The 18,719-nt window shown below is 42.4% G+C and overlaps 3 protein-coding genes and 1 long non-coding RNA gene across 4 annotated transcripts; 2 read left to right on the top strand and 2 right to left on the bottom strand.

Moving 5' to 3' along the window:
* The first annotated feature begins 2,396 nt into the window (after nt 1–2,396).
* On the top strand, nt 2,397–7,247 carry LOC115753503 (protein ENHANCED DISEASE RESISTANCE 4). Its single transcript, XM_030692126.2, has 5 exons — nt 2,397–2,744; nt 3,281–5,543; nt 5,908–5,968; nt 6,100–6,323; nt 6,758–7,247. Exons 1-5 carry the CDS (start codon nt 2,630–2,632, stop codon nt 6,813–6,815), a joined length of 2,721 nt encoding a protein of 906 aa, XP_030547986.1. The 5' UTR covers nt 2,397–2,629; the 3' UTR covers nt 6,816–7,247.
* Nucleotides 7,248–8,918: 1,671 nt separating this feature from the next.
* Nucleotides 8,919–12,671, top strand: LOC115753505 (protein trichome birefringence-like 25; the record flags this gene model as incomplete). The annotated part of the gene is made up of 3 exons (XM_030692132.2): nt 8,919–9,360; nt 10,178–10,455; nt 11,657–12,671. Coding segments are annotated over 3 exons (1,512 nt in total), but the record flags the coding sequence as incomplete, so codon positions are not given.
* Nucleotides 12,672–13,380: 709 nt separating this feature from the next.
* LOC115753590 lies at nt 13,381–15,352 on the bottom strand. Its single transcript, XR_004016890.2, has 3 exons — nt 15,145–15,352; nt 13,733–13,801; nt 13,381–13,645 (listed from the first exon to the last, which is right to left on the bottom strand). It is a non-coding gene; the product is annotated as an uncharacterized LOC115753590 (long non-coding RNA).
* Nucleotides 15,353–16,655: 1,303 nt separating this feature from the next.
* Nucleotides 16,656–18,131, bottom strand: LOC115753589 (transcription factor CPC). Its single transcript, XM_048276775.1, has 4 exons — nt 18,055–18,131; nt 17,843–18,013; nt 17,553–17,640; nt 16,656–17,045 (listed from the first exon to the last, which is right to left on the bottom strand). The coding sequence occupies exons 2-4, from the start codon at nt 17,895–17,897 to the stop codon at nt 16,922–16,924; spliced, it is 267 nt and encodes an 88-aa protein (XP_048132732.1). The 5' UTR covers nt 17,898–18,013; nt 18,055–18,131; the 3' UTR covers nt 16,656–16,921.
* Nucleotides 18,132–18,719: the final 588 nt, after the last annotated feature.

Here is an 18,719-nt window from a genome sequence, read left to right as displayed (position 1 = left end):
TCAACCTTGAGCTTATCCATCTTTTGAAATAAAGTAATCTACTGATTAAACGTTGGCGAGTTCTGGAAGAAAGGTAAAGCGGAAACTGGGGCAATGAACAATGCGAACGACAGAGACACGAGAGGGATAAAGACGAGACCTTTATTTTGCATGGATTGCTGTGTAGCGACCTGCGCTGGATTTGGAGCCTTTTGTTTGGATTTTGTTCTAGGGGCATTTCTTGCCTGATGACTAGGCTAGGGAAAACGGCAATGTCTTTTAGTATTTTGATTAACAGAGCGACAGCATGTGATGAGACCTCTAATGATCTTTGCAATGGTGGATCAAAAGCCAGCCCTCCACAGCCTGAGCATAAGAAGTAGTCCTCTGCTATCAGAGCGGCTAGTCTTCATAAGGACTTTCGAAAGACTCCTTCCAACAAGCAAACACCTTTTTTCTTTATGTTGTGCGGCTGGCGCGCGGTAGTTGATCATTCGGGTCGGCGGCAAATTGGCCCGAGCTCAGCCTAAAAAATTGGAACAGTCTGTCATGGAGCAACAAAAATGGGGGTGGGGTTGATTGTTGAGTGGATTTAGGTTGGTTTATTGATTGATCCTAACGTGCATGCCATCAAGAGGCCGAGACCTCCTAACCTCCTCCAGAGATTCCTTAATAGAATGCTTCTGTTCGTGGTTCCTCGTTCGTCAATTCCCGTCAACGTCAACTAATTTCGCGGGTTCCTAAGTTCACTTAAATTCAACTCATCATGACAGTTTGGTCAAAGATGTATCACTCGCAAAAGAGGTTCGAAAATGTGAAAGGAATTACATTCTCGCTGTGGCTTTTCACGAATTGGTATGCTCTGCTTGTCCAGGAGAGCTGCTGTCAATATCGCATAGCAGCAAAGGTTTAATCAGCTGCTAAGCGTCCTAACCAGGAACCATTGTTTTCGCAAAGAAGAAGCCAAGATCAAAAGGAAAGAAAGGGAAGCAAGAGAAGGTCCTCCGAAAGAGGCTTGTTCAAGTTTTGTCTGGAGAGGTGGGCCGCGTCTCCTCAGAAAAGGGTCGCAAGCAGCACAAAGGCGAAGCCTTGTAATGCTCTGCATCAATGACGCTCAACTCCCCTCGTAAAGACAAATGCTCATCTCCTTCGAGTTCAACTCAACCACCTCGTTAAGTCCGTGAGCTCCCTTCCACACCCCCCCCCAAACCCCTTTACTCCTCTTTCGGTTGGTTTCGGGTTCCAACGAGGAATTGCCAGCCTGGACATCGTTCCGAGAAATCGCAACGCTGTCCGAACCTTAAAGTCAACAAGTGTGTAGGTGGGCCCCCCCACCCGCACCCCGGGGCAGGGCTTTGGTTGAGTGGGCCCCAACATATCTTAGACAGGTGGTGAGCACCGGTCAAATTCTGAGGAAAGTCTCAGACTTGTAATTTTACGCGCCTCTGTCTCTCTGTCTGTCGCTCTCGCTTTCCGACTTTTGCACTTTCGCTTCTTTTCAGGAGAGTCCAAAACAGTGCTTTTCTCTCTCCCCCTGTCATTTCCTCCTTTTCCCCTCTTTTCATTTCTCCAGGTAAGATAAAAGAGCGAATAAAGCTGAAATCTTAATAATAAAATGAGGAAACAAATTGAGCAAAAAAGCAAAAGCGCCACTTCCTTCCCATCAACCCATCGAATCTCTCTCTCTCTCAGGTGATGGAAAAGCAGTCGCACCCTTACTTATCATTGCTAATCCGAAACCAATGAATTACAGGATCTAGTCAAACGTTTGAGGAGTTAGTTAAACCAGCCTGCTTTCTCCTTTATTTAGAAAGAGCCGGCGTATAAATCGAATAACACAATTATCTCCTCGAGTTCAAGGACTCGCACTGATTTTTCGATTCAATAAATGGAGGTGAGCTGTTTGCTTGTTATCGTTACATAGAACGAACATTTTTAAGTTTTGAGTTTAACAGCGGATTAGCTTAGAAAATAAAGCTCTTTGGATCGTGGGTGCACCACAAATTCAACGTCCTTTGTTGATATCAATAAAATAACAGAACTTGAGTGGTGTTTATCATCGCAAGATCAAGTACTGAACAAGCAACAACAACAAGCAACAAGGGGTGGACATAGCGCATAATTCTTGTCCTCGCACATTTGTCCTCCTTATGTTCGAATCCTAGTCAGTCCCCGACTCCGAGGAGCATCATTGGCTCAACGACGCTGTCCCACCCTCTTTACGACGTCGTCTCCCCTCTCTCTCTCTCTCTCTCTCTCTCTCTCTCTCTCTCCTCACTCGCATTTCCTTTCGGCATCAACTTTCCGCGGCAACTGCAATGGTCTTTGGAAAATGATCCTTCCCAACGCTCCCTCTCTAAAATCCCAGCCACAAGCGTCAATTTTCTCTGCAGAGTCCCACAAGTTTGAGAGGGTCGTTCGCAGAAAATTCTCTAGAGTGGACATTTCTCACAAAATCGAAGACTTTGCGAGTCTCGACTCTTTGCGGACCTGCGTGTCCCTTTCTCTTCGCATTAGAAACCACCCATAGACCTCAGGAATCCAGCTCAACGATCGTCTCTCCCCCTGATCTTCTCCCATATAATAAAAGAAGAAACTTTTTATTTTCTGCTTAGACTTGTCGCTCTGGTTCTCAGAGGTTTTTCTTTGAATGGAAAACGCGGAGAAAGTTCGGCTGGTTCGGTGTCCTAAGTGCGAGAATTTGTTGACGGAGCTCGCCGATTACTCTGTTTATCAGTGCGGTGGTTGTGGAGCTGTTCTTCGGGGTAAAGTTTCTATTTTTGCTTTGATTTTGTTTCGCGTTTGCTGAGTCAATTTGAATGGTTCGCGATTTGCTAAAAAGTCGAGGCATTGTGTTAGATTCGTTGGTCGGAACTTTGATGTTGTACCGCAGTATGATGATTCGTGATTTGGGGATTATGAATTCTTTCTTTACAAACTACGATACGTGTCTCGGTTTCAAAATGATGGCTTTGCCTATGCTCATTCATCAGGGTTTTTGGTCTGATAGAGGGCTTCCTGCGATTGATTCGATTTGAAAAGGAGGAGAATCGGAGAAGTAAAAACATACATTTTCACTTGAAATAATAAAAACAAGCCAAATTGTGGAAAAGTAAGGAGGTTTAGAGGACATTAGAAGTACCTGATCGAACTCAAAACCCCGGTACTTGTCATTTCTGCTGCAGTCAGAAGATTTGGAAGTCGATAGATGTGGAAATTATAAGGAGGGTAAGTTAACTATGTTTACACATGAAAGAAATGTTGATCTTCAAGCTGAACTCTTTCTTTTCTCGACATGCAGCAAAACCTAAGGTCCAGGGATCTGATTGCTTATCTGAGAAGTCTGATGACGAGAGGATTGGAGGAATCTGTGAAAAATCAGAGAATGTCTCAGAAAAAGCAACAGCCAACTTGTGCAGCTCTTCTGCGTCGGATGTCAAACCCAATGTGGGATCTTTGAGTTCTGATCGCGGGGCTTTAGAGGGAAATGGCACAGTAGGCAGTGAATTTGCTAATTACGATTCCAAAGATGCAACTCCGAACTGGCTTGTTGAAAGTCAACTCGATCAGGATGACGCTGGTAATGGGCTTTGCGAAGGTAATGGAGAATACAGACCCGAAATTAGTTCCCCAAATGGGCCTCAAAGATCAGGAAAAATGGTGGATCGGCAAACTAGGGAGATGGGTAGCAAGGATGGATATCCAAAAAGCATGCATGGTGATTTCCACGGTGTAAGGTTATCGACTTCTAGGTATCCTGATGAGGGTCCTTCAAATTACCAGTTAGATTCTCATTGCAGTCATGAAGCACCATTTAGGAAACACAATGGTCATCATGAAGGTAACAGAGTTCATTACCTTGAAAGTGATCGAGCTGAACTCCTTAGAAAACTGGATGAACTTAAGGATCAACTTGCTCGGTCCTGCAATGTGGTTGATAATGCCAAGGATGGTTTTCCTCTAAATAGAGGGATGGTTGCTCCAGATGCTTATGCTGGTCCAAATGTGTGCTTTCCTGTTGGCTCTTCAGATTTGAATAAAAATCCATTTGGGTCCTTTGATCCTTATAGACATTCTGCTGGGCTCCCTTATACAAGTCAGCAGCAAAACCCTTTCTCTTACACCAACCAGCACGATGTTGGGCACAGATTTTACAGCTCAATGCAGAATCCCAATCATTTCCCTGGATACAAAGATAATTATGCTTCTCATGTACAGGGGACAGCTCCAGGTGAATACCATCGACCGCCTCCTCACATATTCTATGCGAGAGAGTATGCTGATGCTACTTCAGATCCTTTTGGACGGTACGATGGTTCAAGTCTTCATCAGTCTACTTGCCGTTGCTACCATTGCTGTGACAACCATCGGGAGGTTTCTACAGCAGTTCCACCTACTGCATTCTACAATAAGAAATTCTCTGATGTCCCACAACTTAATGGTTTGTATCATCATGAGGATCCAGGTTATCATTCACTCAATCCTAGGTTTGCTGTCCCTCCATTTATTTCTCACAAGCCACAGTCCCATGTTAGACAGCCAGGTGACTTGAATTATGAAATGGGTGGCTTTGTGCAACGCCAACCTCCAAGGGTTGTTTTAGCTGGGAGTGGTCGTAGATTGCATCCCATAGCTGGTGCTGCCCCATTTATAGCTTGTCACAATTGCTTTGAATTGCTGCAACTTCCCAAGAAAGTTCTGCTCATAACAAAAAAGCGGCAAAAAGTTCGATGCGGGGCCTGTTCTACAATGATTTCGTATGCTGTTGTAAACAAGAGACTTGTTTTTTCTGCTCACATGGAGGCAAAAGAAGCTAATGCCGATTATGAAGACAGCTCTTATGAGGTAGTGAAAGACGATTATGTGCAATCCCATGGCTATGTCAACAGAGACAGCACCAATTTCTCTTCTGATGATTTCGATAATTCTGCTTATGAGTTTCTTTCACTGGACAGAAAGCAAGCTCCATTGACAGCATGCCACAACTTAAGCCTTTCTAACTCTCAAGAGATGGAAGGCCTGCATTCTACCTCCCCTAGTATCTCAGATGATGAGCATACCCCTGATGGTTTGATTGGATTGAGAGACTCGGTGCAGCAGCCAATAAATGCCACACGGTCTCCACCACCTCCTGGGTCACCTCTACAAAAGCATTTTGATCAGTCTTCCCATAATCATGCAGTTAACCGGTTTGGTAAGGGAAATCGCAGTAGTCGATCAGATCACGAAAAAGTCTTACCAAATAAGGCCATCTTGCGGCAGAATTCTCTACAAGAGGCTTCACTTGCAACTGAGATGGAAGTATCATTCAATGAGTGCTCCGATACTGGGGTATCACAAGAATCTGGAGATGCAAGCAGGGAACATGATCAACCAAGAAATAACAAGGGGAACGAATCATTTTTCATGAACATTATCAAGAAGAGCTTCAAGGATCTTTCAAGGTCAAATCAAAGTGACGAGCATGGCAAAGCAAAAGTCTCAATAAATGGGCATCCCATATCAGATCGTTTGATAAGGAAAGCTGAGAAGCTCGCCGGACCAATACAGCCTGGAAATTTCTGGTAATTTTCCAATCTCCAAAAGTGGCCTTGGTTTCTTGTTCTATTGGTAGATAGTCTCCGGATCATATATTCGGAAGGGTTTAATGGCCTATAGACTTTTGGCTTTTTGAGTTATTTGTGCATGCTTTTCCCTAAGGGCGAAAGTGCAAAGTGTTTTATGCATGGATCCAGCTCCCATTTAGAGCTTAGACTAACCATTAGTTTGTCTAGGGATACTTGATTTGACTAGACAGAATTTTTTTTTTTTTTTCAAACTCGTTCTCCGCTTGATGGATTTTTGGTATGTGTGGAATTATCTATCGTGCACATTTTCTAGCTATATACATTTCCCTCACAATTTTTTTCCTTAATGTACTTAACCTAGGTATGATTATCAAGCTGGTTTTTGGGGGGCCGTTGGTGGACCTTGTCTTGGCATAATTCCGGTGAGGCAGCAAATACAAACTTATTTGACCAAATGCTTAATATAAATCCGATGTTTATGCATATTTTCGTTCTCGAATGGCTTATTTCTGGACATGTTATAAAGAATCTCTCTCCCTCTCTCTCTCTGCAGCCATTCATTGAAGAATTTAACCATCCTATGCCTGAGAATTGTGCGGGAGGAAATACAAGTGTCTTTGTTAATGGTCGAGAACTTCATGAAAAGGATTTGGCTTTACTTGCTTCTAGAGGACTTCCGACTGATAGAGATAGGTCATACATCATTGAGATCTCTGGACGAGTCTTGGATGAGGAAACTGGTGAAGAGCTGGATTGCCTCGGTAAACTTGCTCCAACGTGAGTGCCAGTAGCTGTAGTTGGTGATTTTCACGGTCTAATTTATTTAGTCACGTTTCACCCTACGAATTGCATGCCTGAATTTGGCCACATACAGTGTCTGAAAGAAATTATTGTGAATTTTCAATGAAATTGCGGTTGAAATGATGTATAAAAGCCATGAACAAACTTGATAGCAATAATTGCTCTTTTCTTTTCTCCTTTCTAGTTATATTCATATAGCCAGGACACATGTATTTCTTCACCTTCTACTTGTTTCTACTTCAAATCTCTATTATAGCAAGGTCTATAGCGGAGTGACAAAACAGAAAGTAAAAAGTTCACATCTAAATTATCATGTGCACTGTTCGGTGTTGAAACTGCCATTTCCTTGACAATGAAGGCATCTCACTTGTCAAACTTAATGCTTGTTTGATTTCCTCATTTATATACAGAATCGAGAAAGTGAAGCATGGGTTTGGTATGAAAGCTCCAAAAGCAGCTGATTACTGATTTGCATAATGAGTAGTTCAGAATGCCCAAGCGATACCATGATGCCATCAAGTTGTACCTGCGAGTATTCAGACTGCTGGGAGTTGAGCTTGAAAAAGTTTTGCGTTGTTCTTTTTCGTTTTACCATTTTTACTTTGATGGTATCTGGGAGGTAGTCGTTTGAAGCTTAATGTGTGATTCATTTAGAACTTGAAGATTTGATGCATGTCCTGAGATTTCTACCTCCACCTTGCTTGCAGACACGCTGTATGTCGTGTATTATTTGTAGAGCTTAGAAGTTCAGGGGTTGATTAAAATGGAATTTAGAGATATGACATCAGATGAGGGGGCGATTTATTTCTACTGCTGTACTTAATAGTTGCACTGTATATCATGTACTATTCTAATTCCGTATGTATTGTGCTTGAATTCAAGGTCTTTTTCTTTGCGTTTGCCCCTGGTCTCATGCTCTTGCCTGTACGCGCAGTGGCTTTACTATGAATGTGAAAACCTGTAGCAAAATGCAAAATTTAAAGCATGTCATATGCAGTTTGCATCTAACGTTTCCATAGGACGTTGACCATAATCCAAGTACTGAGTTTTGAGGTGGCGGGCCGGCTCGTGCTTCTAAGGAGATTGGGCTAATCATTGACCTCTTCAGTACAGGAGCAGAAAGCCATCCGCTGGTGTACGCATGGCCTGGCCCTTAATTAGAAAAAAAAGGAGGGGACAAGTTCAACCCCACATGAAGTGTGGGTCTCTGAACTCTCGATCTTATTTGAAATCTTGTGCTTTTTTTCGCACTGGGCCATCAGAATTTCAGTGTTGTAGAGTGACTAGCTCGTGGGCCATCGAGTGCTTCCAATTCCAATTCGACTAAAGTACCCTTCGTCTGTGGAGAGAGAGAGATTGTACCCGTTGCAGTTATATCAGTTGCAGCACTTTTGTTTCTGGGGGAAATTCGTTCTGGAATCCTCAAAACTGACTGTTCACAGCGTTGGCATGGCTTAATTTATCCAATAAAGAAGCACATGCTAGTGGGATGACATGACAGAAACAAATCGCAGAGGTGTTAACGTTAACATTCAAAAGAAGGATGGCCAGAAGTTAGAAACGGCTTCATTTTGGTTGGTCAGCAACATCAAAAATCATTCTGCCACAACCCCTTTTTTCACCTCTTTCAAAGTCGTAAATCGATTGATCAAATTAAGGAGAGTTTGACAGAGAGTTATATAGCAAGTGGTAGTCAACTGAGGAGATTCGCCGTTCGATGTGAAAAGCTAAATCAAATCAAATTGAACCTTTCGTGGATGTCACAGTTTGAATTCGTAATAACTGGCATAAAAATTGTTGCTATGGGAGGAGAAAATGCACATGATCAAGAAAGAGAAAAGAGAAAGGCTAATCGGCTTAAAGAAAAACTCTGGGGGACTGGCTGGGACTGAGCCACTCTTCCAAGAAGATGAGAGAGAGAGAGAGAGAGAGAGAGAGAGAGGGGAGGGGCCCTGACAGGACCACTCTTCACTGTCTGACGTTGCCAAGCTTTTCTAGTTGTTGTCGATGGTTCCCTGCCAGCTGTGTTCATAGTCTCTCCACTCATTAACCCTTCTTAGATCTAAATTCCTATTATACCTTTCTTCAAATCAAAGCATATTATTTCTACCACCCAAAACAAAAAATGAAAATCGTTATTATCAGTTAGATTTGATATCCAGGTCCAACCAGTCCCCATAGTGACATTCATTCTTCCTCAATCCTCTATAAACAAAAACAGAGAACCCATTATTCAATTTTACTGTTTTCTCCTCCTTTATCATTAAATAACAAGTTTCAATGTGCAGTATTCAGTTGTACTCACTTACTCCTTATCTAGCATGGCTTTGGATGGAGCTCTCATGCAACCATCTTCCACCTTCATGTATTCAATTTCTTAACCTCTTCCCATGCTGCAACTTGGATATGCCATTAAATGCCAACTGTTCTTTTGGTCATCCCTTTTTCCCCCCTCCTCTGTTAGTGTTGTCTGAACTTCAATGCATGCCATTTTAAGTCTGTCAACAGATTTTAAGTGCATTAACAGGTTACTCAGAGGAAGAGTAAAAGTCGACATGACACGTGGCGTCTCCCTTCTATCTGTCTGTCTGTCTGTCTGTATCTCAATTAAACTCTTCCTGGCTAAACGCCACTTGGGTTGTTGCGAAAAGCTTGCTCACACTTCAATCGGTAATCACTAATCTCTCTCTCTCTCTCTCAAACCTTGCTATATCCTTTCGTGGGCACGACGAGGTGAGGGAAATGAGGTCCGAAATCAACCCATCATCCCTCTTCAAGCAAAATTACGTCTTTGCGAAGTTCGCTCTGTCGTTTCTATTGATAGGTCTCGCTTTTCGCCTCTTCGTCTCCGATTCCATCAGGTTGTCGTCGTCAGTCGTTCAGGAGCCACCCGTCTCCGAATCAATAACTGAAAATGAATCGCCTCTTGCCTCTCTGCCTATTCAAAGGCCGGACGACGGTGATTCTTCCGCTACTTTCACGTCCAACAATGAGTCCCTGATCAATCGGACAGGTGGGTGGGTTTCTATGTTCTTGCTCTGCAAGTTCTGGGATACAAGGCTTGCAAGAATGACTAAATGCATTGGCGAATGCAATGAGAAAATTGAATTCTTTTTTAGCCTGTAGAGTTCTTTACTTGATGTGTTTTCTGCTTTATTTGGTTTGTCTATCAAAGTTTTGCAAAATTCGCTGTGAACCATGCGGTCAAGTTAGATCACTCTGGGCTAGTAAAATCTGAGCTATTACGAAGTGTTCGGCGATGGATCAAGAGCTCATTTTACGACACCTGCTTTTATGTTTCTTATTGGGGTTGTGTATATTCACATTAAGTTGGCTTTCTCTTACCTGAGTTTATGAAATAGTGGGAAAAAATTAAATTACATGTGACACTCTGCTTTACATACTGATCCTACTTTGGGACTGCATTGCTGATTTTCATGGTAGTATCTCTCTCTCTCTCTCTCTCCCTCCCTCCTCTGTTTTGTTAACTCCTCCTTCAATAAGGAAATAATATATGGTGGGAATTTTGCTCAGGATCTTGTTTGTAATAAATTTACTTTTGTGTGTGTGTGTGTGTGAGTATTCATCTTCGATAGATGAAGATCGGTCCTCCACAATCTGTTATGAAGCTTACTCTGTCATTGGATGCAATCAAGACAAATCTCAAAATTTCCCAAAAATATAAACATTTTTGTTTTTCTGCGCTGATATGTATAATGCACCGTGCATAGAGCAATCATACTTAATTTGTCTTTTGCATGTTTTGATCTTCAATGTGATGGTGGTGCTGTGGTGTATTTTTAATTGCTCTTTGGCCCAATATTTGGCAGAAACTTGTGATATCTTTGTTGGAAAATGGGTACCTGACCCATCCGGTCCCTTGTACACCAATGAGAGTTGCCATGCCATTGAAGCTCATCAAAATTGCATGAAAAATGGACGTCCTGATTCTGGTTACCTCTACTGGAGGTGGACTCCCCGGGACTGCGAGTTGGCCAAGTTTGATCCTGACAAATTTCTTGACACGATGAAGGATAAGTCATGGGCGTTTATAGGCGATTCCATCTCTCGTAACCATGTTCAGTCATTGCTCTGCATCCTCTCTCAGGTATGTGATCTCAGCATCAGCCTCATAATATCTACTGCCACAACTGTTCTGTCACTTCCTATGAGCTTTTGGCCAGTCAATGTAAATCCAACGGAGAAAGAAATTTGTTTGAAACAGTTTATGAATGTTCATCTTAAGTGCCATCGCAGAATTATTTGATCAAATGACTCATGGATGCGAAGGCGAGTGGAAGATCATGAGTTATTCACGTGGAATTTCATGATGGAGATTGCCTTGTGCTTTTTCCATTGTTCCTCTAGGACTCTTTTCTTGCTGATTATATGTGGGGCAGGGTATATTTTGGTAGGCTGGCAGGCAGCTTTGGCTACACAATTATTTTGGTTTGATGTCAGAATTGGTTTAATTTCTTGATGACTTACAAATTGGTGTTTGAAGAGCTCATTGTATGTGGTGGATATCTGCAACTTTTTTGGTGGGACTACTGCTTTTGAAGAGGTTACCAAGTCTTTCTCCCAGCTGGCCGGTTCGCCCACCACCATTCTAGGGAGTCGATTCTTTGTCCTTATCATAAGCACCTCCTTATACAATATTTCGTGATGTTTTATTGTAATTTTCCCTAACACAGGAAGACCTGTCAGTTCTAATTAGGTCTTAAATGCAATTTCCATTGTTGTGAGCAAAATAAAATAATAGTGAGGGATTTTCGTCATTTTTTCTGGTGGCCTTGCTGTTTTGTCAACTTCTTTCTAGAAACTTAGTCCCATTTCCACCATATGGTAATGTTAGTTCTTTAGTTTTGAGTGCACACACTCAGCTGTCCATGTGGCATCCATCAGGCAACCAAAGGTTACTTTAAATTATCATAGGTGTGGATTTATCCCATTGAGACGAGGTCTTCTTGTTGGATTCGATGTTTCTGAACTCAAGCATATCCTTCAAGTTGGTTTGTTGTCGCAAGTATCTTCTTTTTAGTGTTGGGGTATTTTCCTGACAGATTTCCAATGCACGTATAGGCAAGAAACTCAATAAAATGGTCGGACATTTTACTGAAGCACTGATTGTAGACCCCATTCCTGTAAATCAGGTTGCACATTTATAAGATTCTTCCACATAGCATCAACTGGACCTATAATAGCTGCAACATAAAAAAACCCCGCTGTCCCCAAGCAGTTGGATAAGGTGTAGATCCTTGAGGCAGATCAATCTTTTTCAGTCTTTACATTATGATCATGTTGTGCAGGCTGGGGAAGCCATTGAGGTCTACCATGACAAAGAGCACAGATCAAAAAGATGGTATTTTCCAGCTCACAACTTCACTCTTGCAGTCATATGGACTCCTTTCCTCGTTAAAGCAGATATATTTGAAGACATAAATGGAGTGTCCTCATCGGAAATCCAGCTTCATCTTGACGAACTTGACAAGAAATGGACTGAGCAGTACAAGAACTATGATTACGCCGTGATTGCCGGTGGCAAGTGGTTTCTGAAAACTGCCATCTACCATGAAAATGATACAGTCATGGGATGTCACTACTGCCCTGGAAAGAACTTGACAGAGCTAGGTTTCGATTATGCATACAGAAAAGCTCTTCAGCTAGTTCTGAGCTTTGTCACTAATTCTGAACATCGAGCATTTGTTTTCTTTAGAACCACCACCCCGGATCATTTCGAGAATGGGGAATGGTTTAGTGGGGGGACTTGCAATAGAACCATTCCATTCAAAGGCGGAGAGGTGGACCTGAAGGATGTGGACAAAATTATGCGCGACATTGAATTGGAGGAAGTCGGGACGGCTGTGGAAATGGGATCCCAGAAAGGGGTCACTTTGGCATTACTCGACACAACGCAGATGTCGCTGTTGCGGCCTGATGCACACCCAGGTCCGTATCGGCAATTCCAACCATTTGCTCAAGACAAAAATGCCAAGGTCCAGAATGATTGCTTGCATTGGTGCTTGCCAGGGCCAATTGATTCTTGGAATGATCTGGTAATGGAAATGCTGGTGAATCTTTCAAAAGGAAATCTTCATTGACATGAAATTTTGGCGGTATAAATTGTTTGGAAGAGATGGTTTCATCTCTGAGGATACGGAGAAAAGGTCGTAGCATTGTCATCCCTTTTTGATCTGTTGGGATGAAGCTTGTAAAGGGATCAATTACGAATACTTCATTCTTACACATTCTTCAATTCTTGAATTGTTTTTGAGGGTGGTACAGGATGGTCTTGCTTTAAGGCAGATTGCTTGTCGGAGTTCATTCACTTATTCTATCTTTGGCCGCGGCAGGGCAGCCCTTCTTGCAAGTTCTTTCAAGTCACTTGGTGACACAAATTACTCGTATGTGGGAGACCGTTTACAAGTTTTGAGATCACTCCATAAATGGAGAAAATACTTAGTTCTGCTTTGAAATTGTTCTCATGCTCCAGAGGTAATTCACAAATTGACTGGTCAACAAATTACACCACAGCGTTTGGCGCCACTGATGCTTCACTTGCTATACATAGGATTGTTTTGTAAACAACCTTCGCCAAGCTTTTTTGCGCCGCCAAACCAGTCTAACCCGGTACCCGGTTGCAATACGTTTGGGGTGGAAGTGTGTTTTGCAGTTTGTCTAGTTAAACTAGTTCTAGTTCTTAGCTAGCCCCAGAAATACCTCTCCTATGGGGAAAGTTGGCAGAGTGATGTTCAAGTGCATTTAGTGAAAGACCAGGCCTTGTGCTTGGAGACTTGTCACGTAGATCATCGACTTCATTTTAACTTGGTCCAAAATAGAGTTAGGTCCAAAATACGTTTAGTTGCCGTCCTATGTATTTCCCTTTTTCTATTTGATATGGTCAATCTAGCTATAGTAAAAAAAGATGTTTTGCTCGCCCTTGATCACAACTGGCGAAGCAAGGTTTAGCATTGTACCAAAGCCGGTCTTAAGTTCGCTAAAAAGTAACATTAATATTGAAGCTCTAAATGACTAATTCAGAAATATCAGCATGACAATTCATTACCTTCTGCCATCAATGGGAACATTTGCATTAGCCACAGTGTTCACTGAACCTTATTTTTGGCAGTCAAGCAGAAAATGTGACAGCAGCATACAACAAAAGAGAATGGCTAGGTACATAGGGTTGAACAATGTTCTCGAAACTAATATTTCAAGATACAACTTTCTGTTTCCATCGTAAGGTTCAAGAACTCTCAAAACCCAGCCCAAACATGGTCCTCACGTTCACTTGAGTTCTGATAAGAGATTCCAAGTTATTGGCATGTCCAAGCGAAAATCCAACAGAGGCAATGACCAAAACTTAGGAAAAGAAGATTGCTTACACATCACCATGATCACTTGGTAGACGATGGTGAGTACTCCTTCTTTGGCTCTGGCTTACGGAATGGATCCTATAAATAGCAATGAGGTATGAAGCAGGTAAGAACATCAAGAACAAAGGTGACAAAAAATGACACTGTGACTCAATTGCATACTTAGCCAGAGATGCGTTACATAAGGGACGGCTTAAAAATTGCTTGATGAACTGACTGAAGTAAACCGCACCCTAAAATGGTTGCTGCAACTTCTCTTTCTCAAATTTTCAACGAGTGTTTAAGTGGAAGGTCAGTGGCCGGCCTTTAAAATGTACTTCCTATTCTAGCTTAAAAGCCTTGGCAAGTGAAATAGCATGGCCACCGATAATAACAAACGAGCTGAAGTCTCAATTAAATGGTCATGTACATGTACCTAGAACAAGTGTGTTTTAATAGATGATGTGGCAATGCGAGTTGTTGTATAATATGACAATGCAAAACTATGAACAAGCAATAAGACACCGGCCAGGCCGGACAAAAGGAAAGTCCAAGAATTCACACAATATATTTATTTCACTCTCGCATCCATCTGGCGCCATGTCTATCTGACAACACTGGATTCTCATGAATATCCCAACAAAAAAGTAGGTCTTTCAGTTTCATCCTACAAGTTCATCTCTCTCCCTACCATCCCTTTCTTTCGAGCATCAGTCCAATTGGTCCTCCTCTTCCACTAGATAGCAAACCTGAAGGAGTACCGTCAGGATTACGAACAACTACTTATGCCAAGAAAACGCATATTGTGGCATGAAACAACGAATTTTCCTAGTATATGATTCTAAAACCACCACCCAACTAATATATTAGCAAAATTTTATAAGTAGAGGAAATGTTCCCATTACTGAATTCCCAAGCTACTTATACCTTCACGAGTACATTTCCAGTAATTTCAATCCAGTAAAATCAGGCATGAAGCTTTGAAGCCAAAACAGACTTCCAGTCAACTGTTTCTATAGTATTGAAGAACAAGTAATCACCAGACATACGGACAGTACCAAAGAAATAAAAGCAGAATCATTCATCTGATTCAGTTAGAAACATATCATCGACCTGTTGTCAGCTCACGTGATGGGCCCAGCCCTTAAGTCAAAACCAATTTCATGCGACTTAAAAGGATTTCGTAACACGAGCTCGATATACCAATGAGCTCGTCAGTTCAGGCATTCAAAGTTCAACATATGTCCCTCCCCCACAATCGCCATCCGCAAAAAACCAGATCCAACATCGCCACCCGCATAAAGCTCATCAATTCAAAGCGATAAGCCAGAGAATCCGGCGGGAGCCGCGCAACGATGCAGCTAGAAAACGAACAAAGGAAAAAACCTTTTTTTTTTTTTTGTGCTGAAATTAGGGGGAGAGAGAAAGAGAGAGAAGATTACGCCTAGAAAGATGTAGTTGGCGACGACGACAGCGGCCACTATGCCACCGAGAATAGCGCCGGGACCAGTCAGGAGACTCCATTTCCGGTGTATCATCTTCCTCCTCACTCTCTCTCCCTCTCTCGATGTCTCGATCAATTTCAGGCACTGTTTGTTTGTGTTTTCCAGCGCTTTCAGCTGCAGCTTCTGCTTCTTATTTGCAAAATGGGTAATGTGAGGTTGGCAGCTTGAAGCTCTTATGACCTTCAGTTGGGCCCTTGGCTTCATTGGGCCTTGATCTGGTCTTCATCACCATCTTTGATTGATGTGGGCCCCACGTGGACGCCCCGTGTCGAGCTCACATGCCACGTCATCAAATATGCTAATCTCATCTCGTAGACCTATCGGCCATCGCTCGCGTTGCCATTTGAGCGAGCAGACTCTGATATGTCCGTAGGCTCTGTACCACGTAAAAAGCCAAGAACCATTGAAAGACTTGACGTGAAGGTAAACGACAGATGATCCAATTTAGCAGCTGATCCAAAAGGATCCTAGTCGAGGCCCCAATTACCATTTTGACCGACGGAGCCCCTGTTTGACAGGTTGTTGCTTTCTGTAAACAACATTAACTGAGATTGCAAGCATTTTAAGGTGCGCACTGGCAGCGGAGTCTGATCGCGGATGCGAAATTCGTGTGCAATCAAGCATTTCTTAACCCGACATTCGATAATAACAGGGCTCGAACTGTCAAAAGTCGAGTTGAAGGAAGGCGTTTTCGACCAAACACATTCCTTTGGTAAGACGCACAGCCGTGTGGGGGACATTTGAAACATGTGTTGGGCGGGGACCTGTTAAGTCCCTTTGGGCCTTTGCAGATCTGACCAATATCATCTTCAACTCTGCCTTTTCCGACAAAAGAATCTATCTACCATTTCAGAAAGGAAAAGATCACTCTCCCAAACCACTGAGATCTCAATGACAAGTTACCAACTTCAATGTCCCAACTCCAACCCATAGAGAGAATGGAAAGATTTGAGTAATGTCGCCAAGCTTCTACTATTTGCCTTGACTGCACATTGGTGATCGATTTAATTTGCCATACTAATTGGTGACAGGTTCAAGATGCAATTTTGGGAGTCCAGACTACGATATTACATCGGAAAAAAACTCAGAGGGATGACCATGGAACCAGGAAAAATGAAGGGATGCATGTGTGTACTTGCAAAATGACTCTATTACTGTATACCGTAGCAGTCTAGCAGCAAATGTTTCATGTGGCTAAGGCATAGCAGAAGGAAGCAGAACATCTTGAATTTAACCAGAACCATTTCTTTTTCCTCCAACTCTCCCTTTTGTGAGAGATTCAAGAAAGTGACCCATCGACCATCCAGAATTGAAAAGCTAACTGGTGGACCACATACCAACTGAGATGAAAACTAAATAATCTAAAAAGCTCCGAATCTTTGTTTCTTTGGTATGGATTTTGTCCCTACTTCTGTCCTCTTCTGATAGTGCAAATTTGTGTAGCTTCGAGAGTCCAAACGGTCCGACTCATTTATAATTTGGCCAAATGGGTATGTCACTGCCATTGGTGCTTTCAGTTTCATCCAACCTCCAAGAACCTTGTGACATTTTACACGTCTAATCTAATCTAATCTGATCTAATCTAATCTAATCCTAGGGAAAGGAGAGAAACTACAGATTTTAGCATGCCCCAAAATTTAAAAAACGGAGGATTGAGCAGGGGAAAAAAAATTCTAAAAAGCTGATTTTTTTAGAAGGAATTTGGAATTTAACATCAGGACTTGTGTCTTCTTAGCTGTCTCCTCCTCTCAGCAAACACCTCCCCATGTCTCATGATCCAAAACCTCTCGATTTCCTCCGCTTTCCGACCCGGAATTCGACCCGCAATCAACGCCCACCTGAGAAGCACATTGCCATTTCTTTTATTCCCATGTAATAAGCAACCGAAAAGACAAACAGGGTCTACTCAACCATAAGCTAACTCTGCATTGAAGTTAATCACTGAATGAATAGCATTTATAGTCTCTAGAGATTGATGGGCGGTCTATTTCTTAAACGGTGACCTGAAACATCAAATACTTAGGCTTCTGGTCTAACAGGCACTCAAGGTTTCACTTCAAGGTCCTTGACATGTCTAAAGACACTGCGGAACCCGGCTTTGGTGGAGCCTTTTGCCACGAGACTCTTGCCGATATACAATGTGGATTATCAGTTGGGCCTGACTATACTTTCTCCTAAAGTCTTCTCAGAAAAAGAAAACCACATTGCTTTGCTTTAACGCCACACTAATAATGGAAGTTGAAGAAATGAAAATGGCTGTTATTTAATCACTAGTTTCGTGAAACTACGAGACACGAGAGAGAGGAAGAAAGAAAGCAAAATCAAACTTCAGCTGTGCTTTTTACCTGTCACCAACGAGCTTGTACATTCTGTGAATAAGGTCTTCTTCTTGCTCTGACATGTTTATGAACTCCCACTCAATGCTGCTCACCTCTGCCAAAACATTCACAAGAAAAATGGAAATGATTATAATCAGAGCCTTCAAACATGTATGCAAAAGTCCGAACGGAAAGAGCTCAGAGCAAGTATACAGAAACGTGAAGAGCCAAAGAAGAGACCAAGAAGAAAAAGATGAAGAGCAAAGAAAAAGTGAGAATGGCAGGGAATAAAATAAGACGGAAGGAAGAGAACTCACCGTCGGAGCAACAACTGCTGGTCCTGGCCTGCTTATGGCGGCGTTGTTTATCCATCGAGAGAGAGAGAGAGAGAGAAACAATAAGAAAGAGATTGAGAGTGGCAGAGCAAGAGCTGGTTAGTGGGTTATGGGGAAGAAGAAGGGAGCGACATTTAATAGTTTCTCAAGAAAGAGATTTGCTTTTGAGGCTGGAGGGGAGATTGAAAAAGAAGAAAGGAATGAAAAGAAATTCACATCCTGAGGTGGGTTTTGACGGGTTTCTCGATGTCCATTTCTTGACACTTTGCAAATCGGCAGACTCAAGTCAGTATCACTCACTGAGTCTCCGGCCGAGTCAGGGAGCGAACGACAGGTCCTACCAAACGGACCATATAAAAACCGGTCGAGTTGACTTGTAGTTGCTGTGCTATGTTGACGTGTACTCTTTGGGCAAACTCACTATTTCCTTGCTCGCCCTCCGTTGCACGTTCCAGCGTTCCCCTCTTTCTTCCCACCTTTAGATACGGGAAGTGTCGGGCTAAAAACACGATGAATGTTATACATTTCGTATGGTACTCATTTGCGAATTAACTTATTTTTCATGTACTAGAGTGTTACATCGCTATAAAATCGTTCACTCAAGTATATGTGTTGGGAATTAGCTTTTTCTTATTTAGTTTTTCATTTCGATGTTGGAAAATCTTTATCCGACATGGCAAAGATTTTCTCTAAATGCTTCATCAAATGTCGTCTCTCTCTCTCTCTCTCTCCCTATCTCTAAAAGCTTGCTCCCTATCTCTGAAACTTGTTGACCCCATGGACGAAGACGCTTCTTCTCTCTCCCTCTCTCGCGCGTGCTCTGTCTTCTCCTTTACTCACTCACTCACTTCTCTTTGCT

Source organism: Rhodamnia argentea, chromosome 3 (genome assembly GCF_020921035.1).
Source record: "Rhodamnia argentea isolate NSW1041297 chromosome 3, ASM2092103v1, whole genome shotgun sequence".
Classification (NCBI taxonomy): domain Eukaryota; kingdom Viridiplantae; phylum Streptophyta; class Magnoliopsida; order Myrtales; family Myrtaceae; genus Rhodamnia; species Rhodamnia argentea.
Note: the sequence above shows the minus strand (reverse complement) of the source record. Positions and strands in the feature narration are given on the sequence as shown.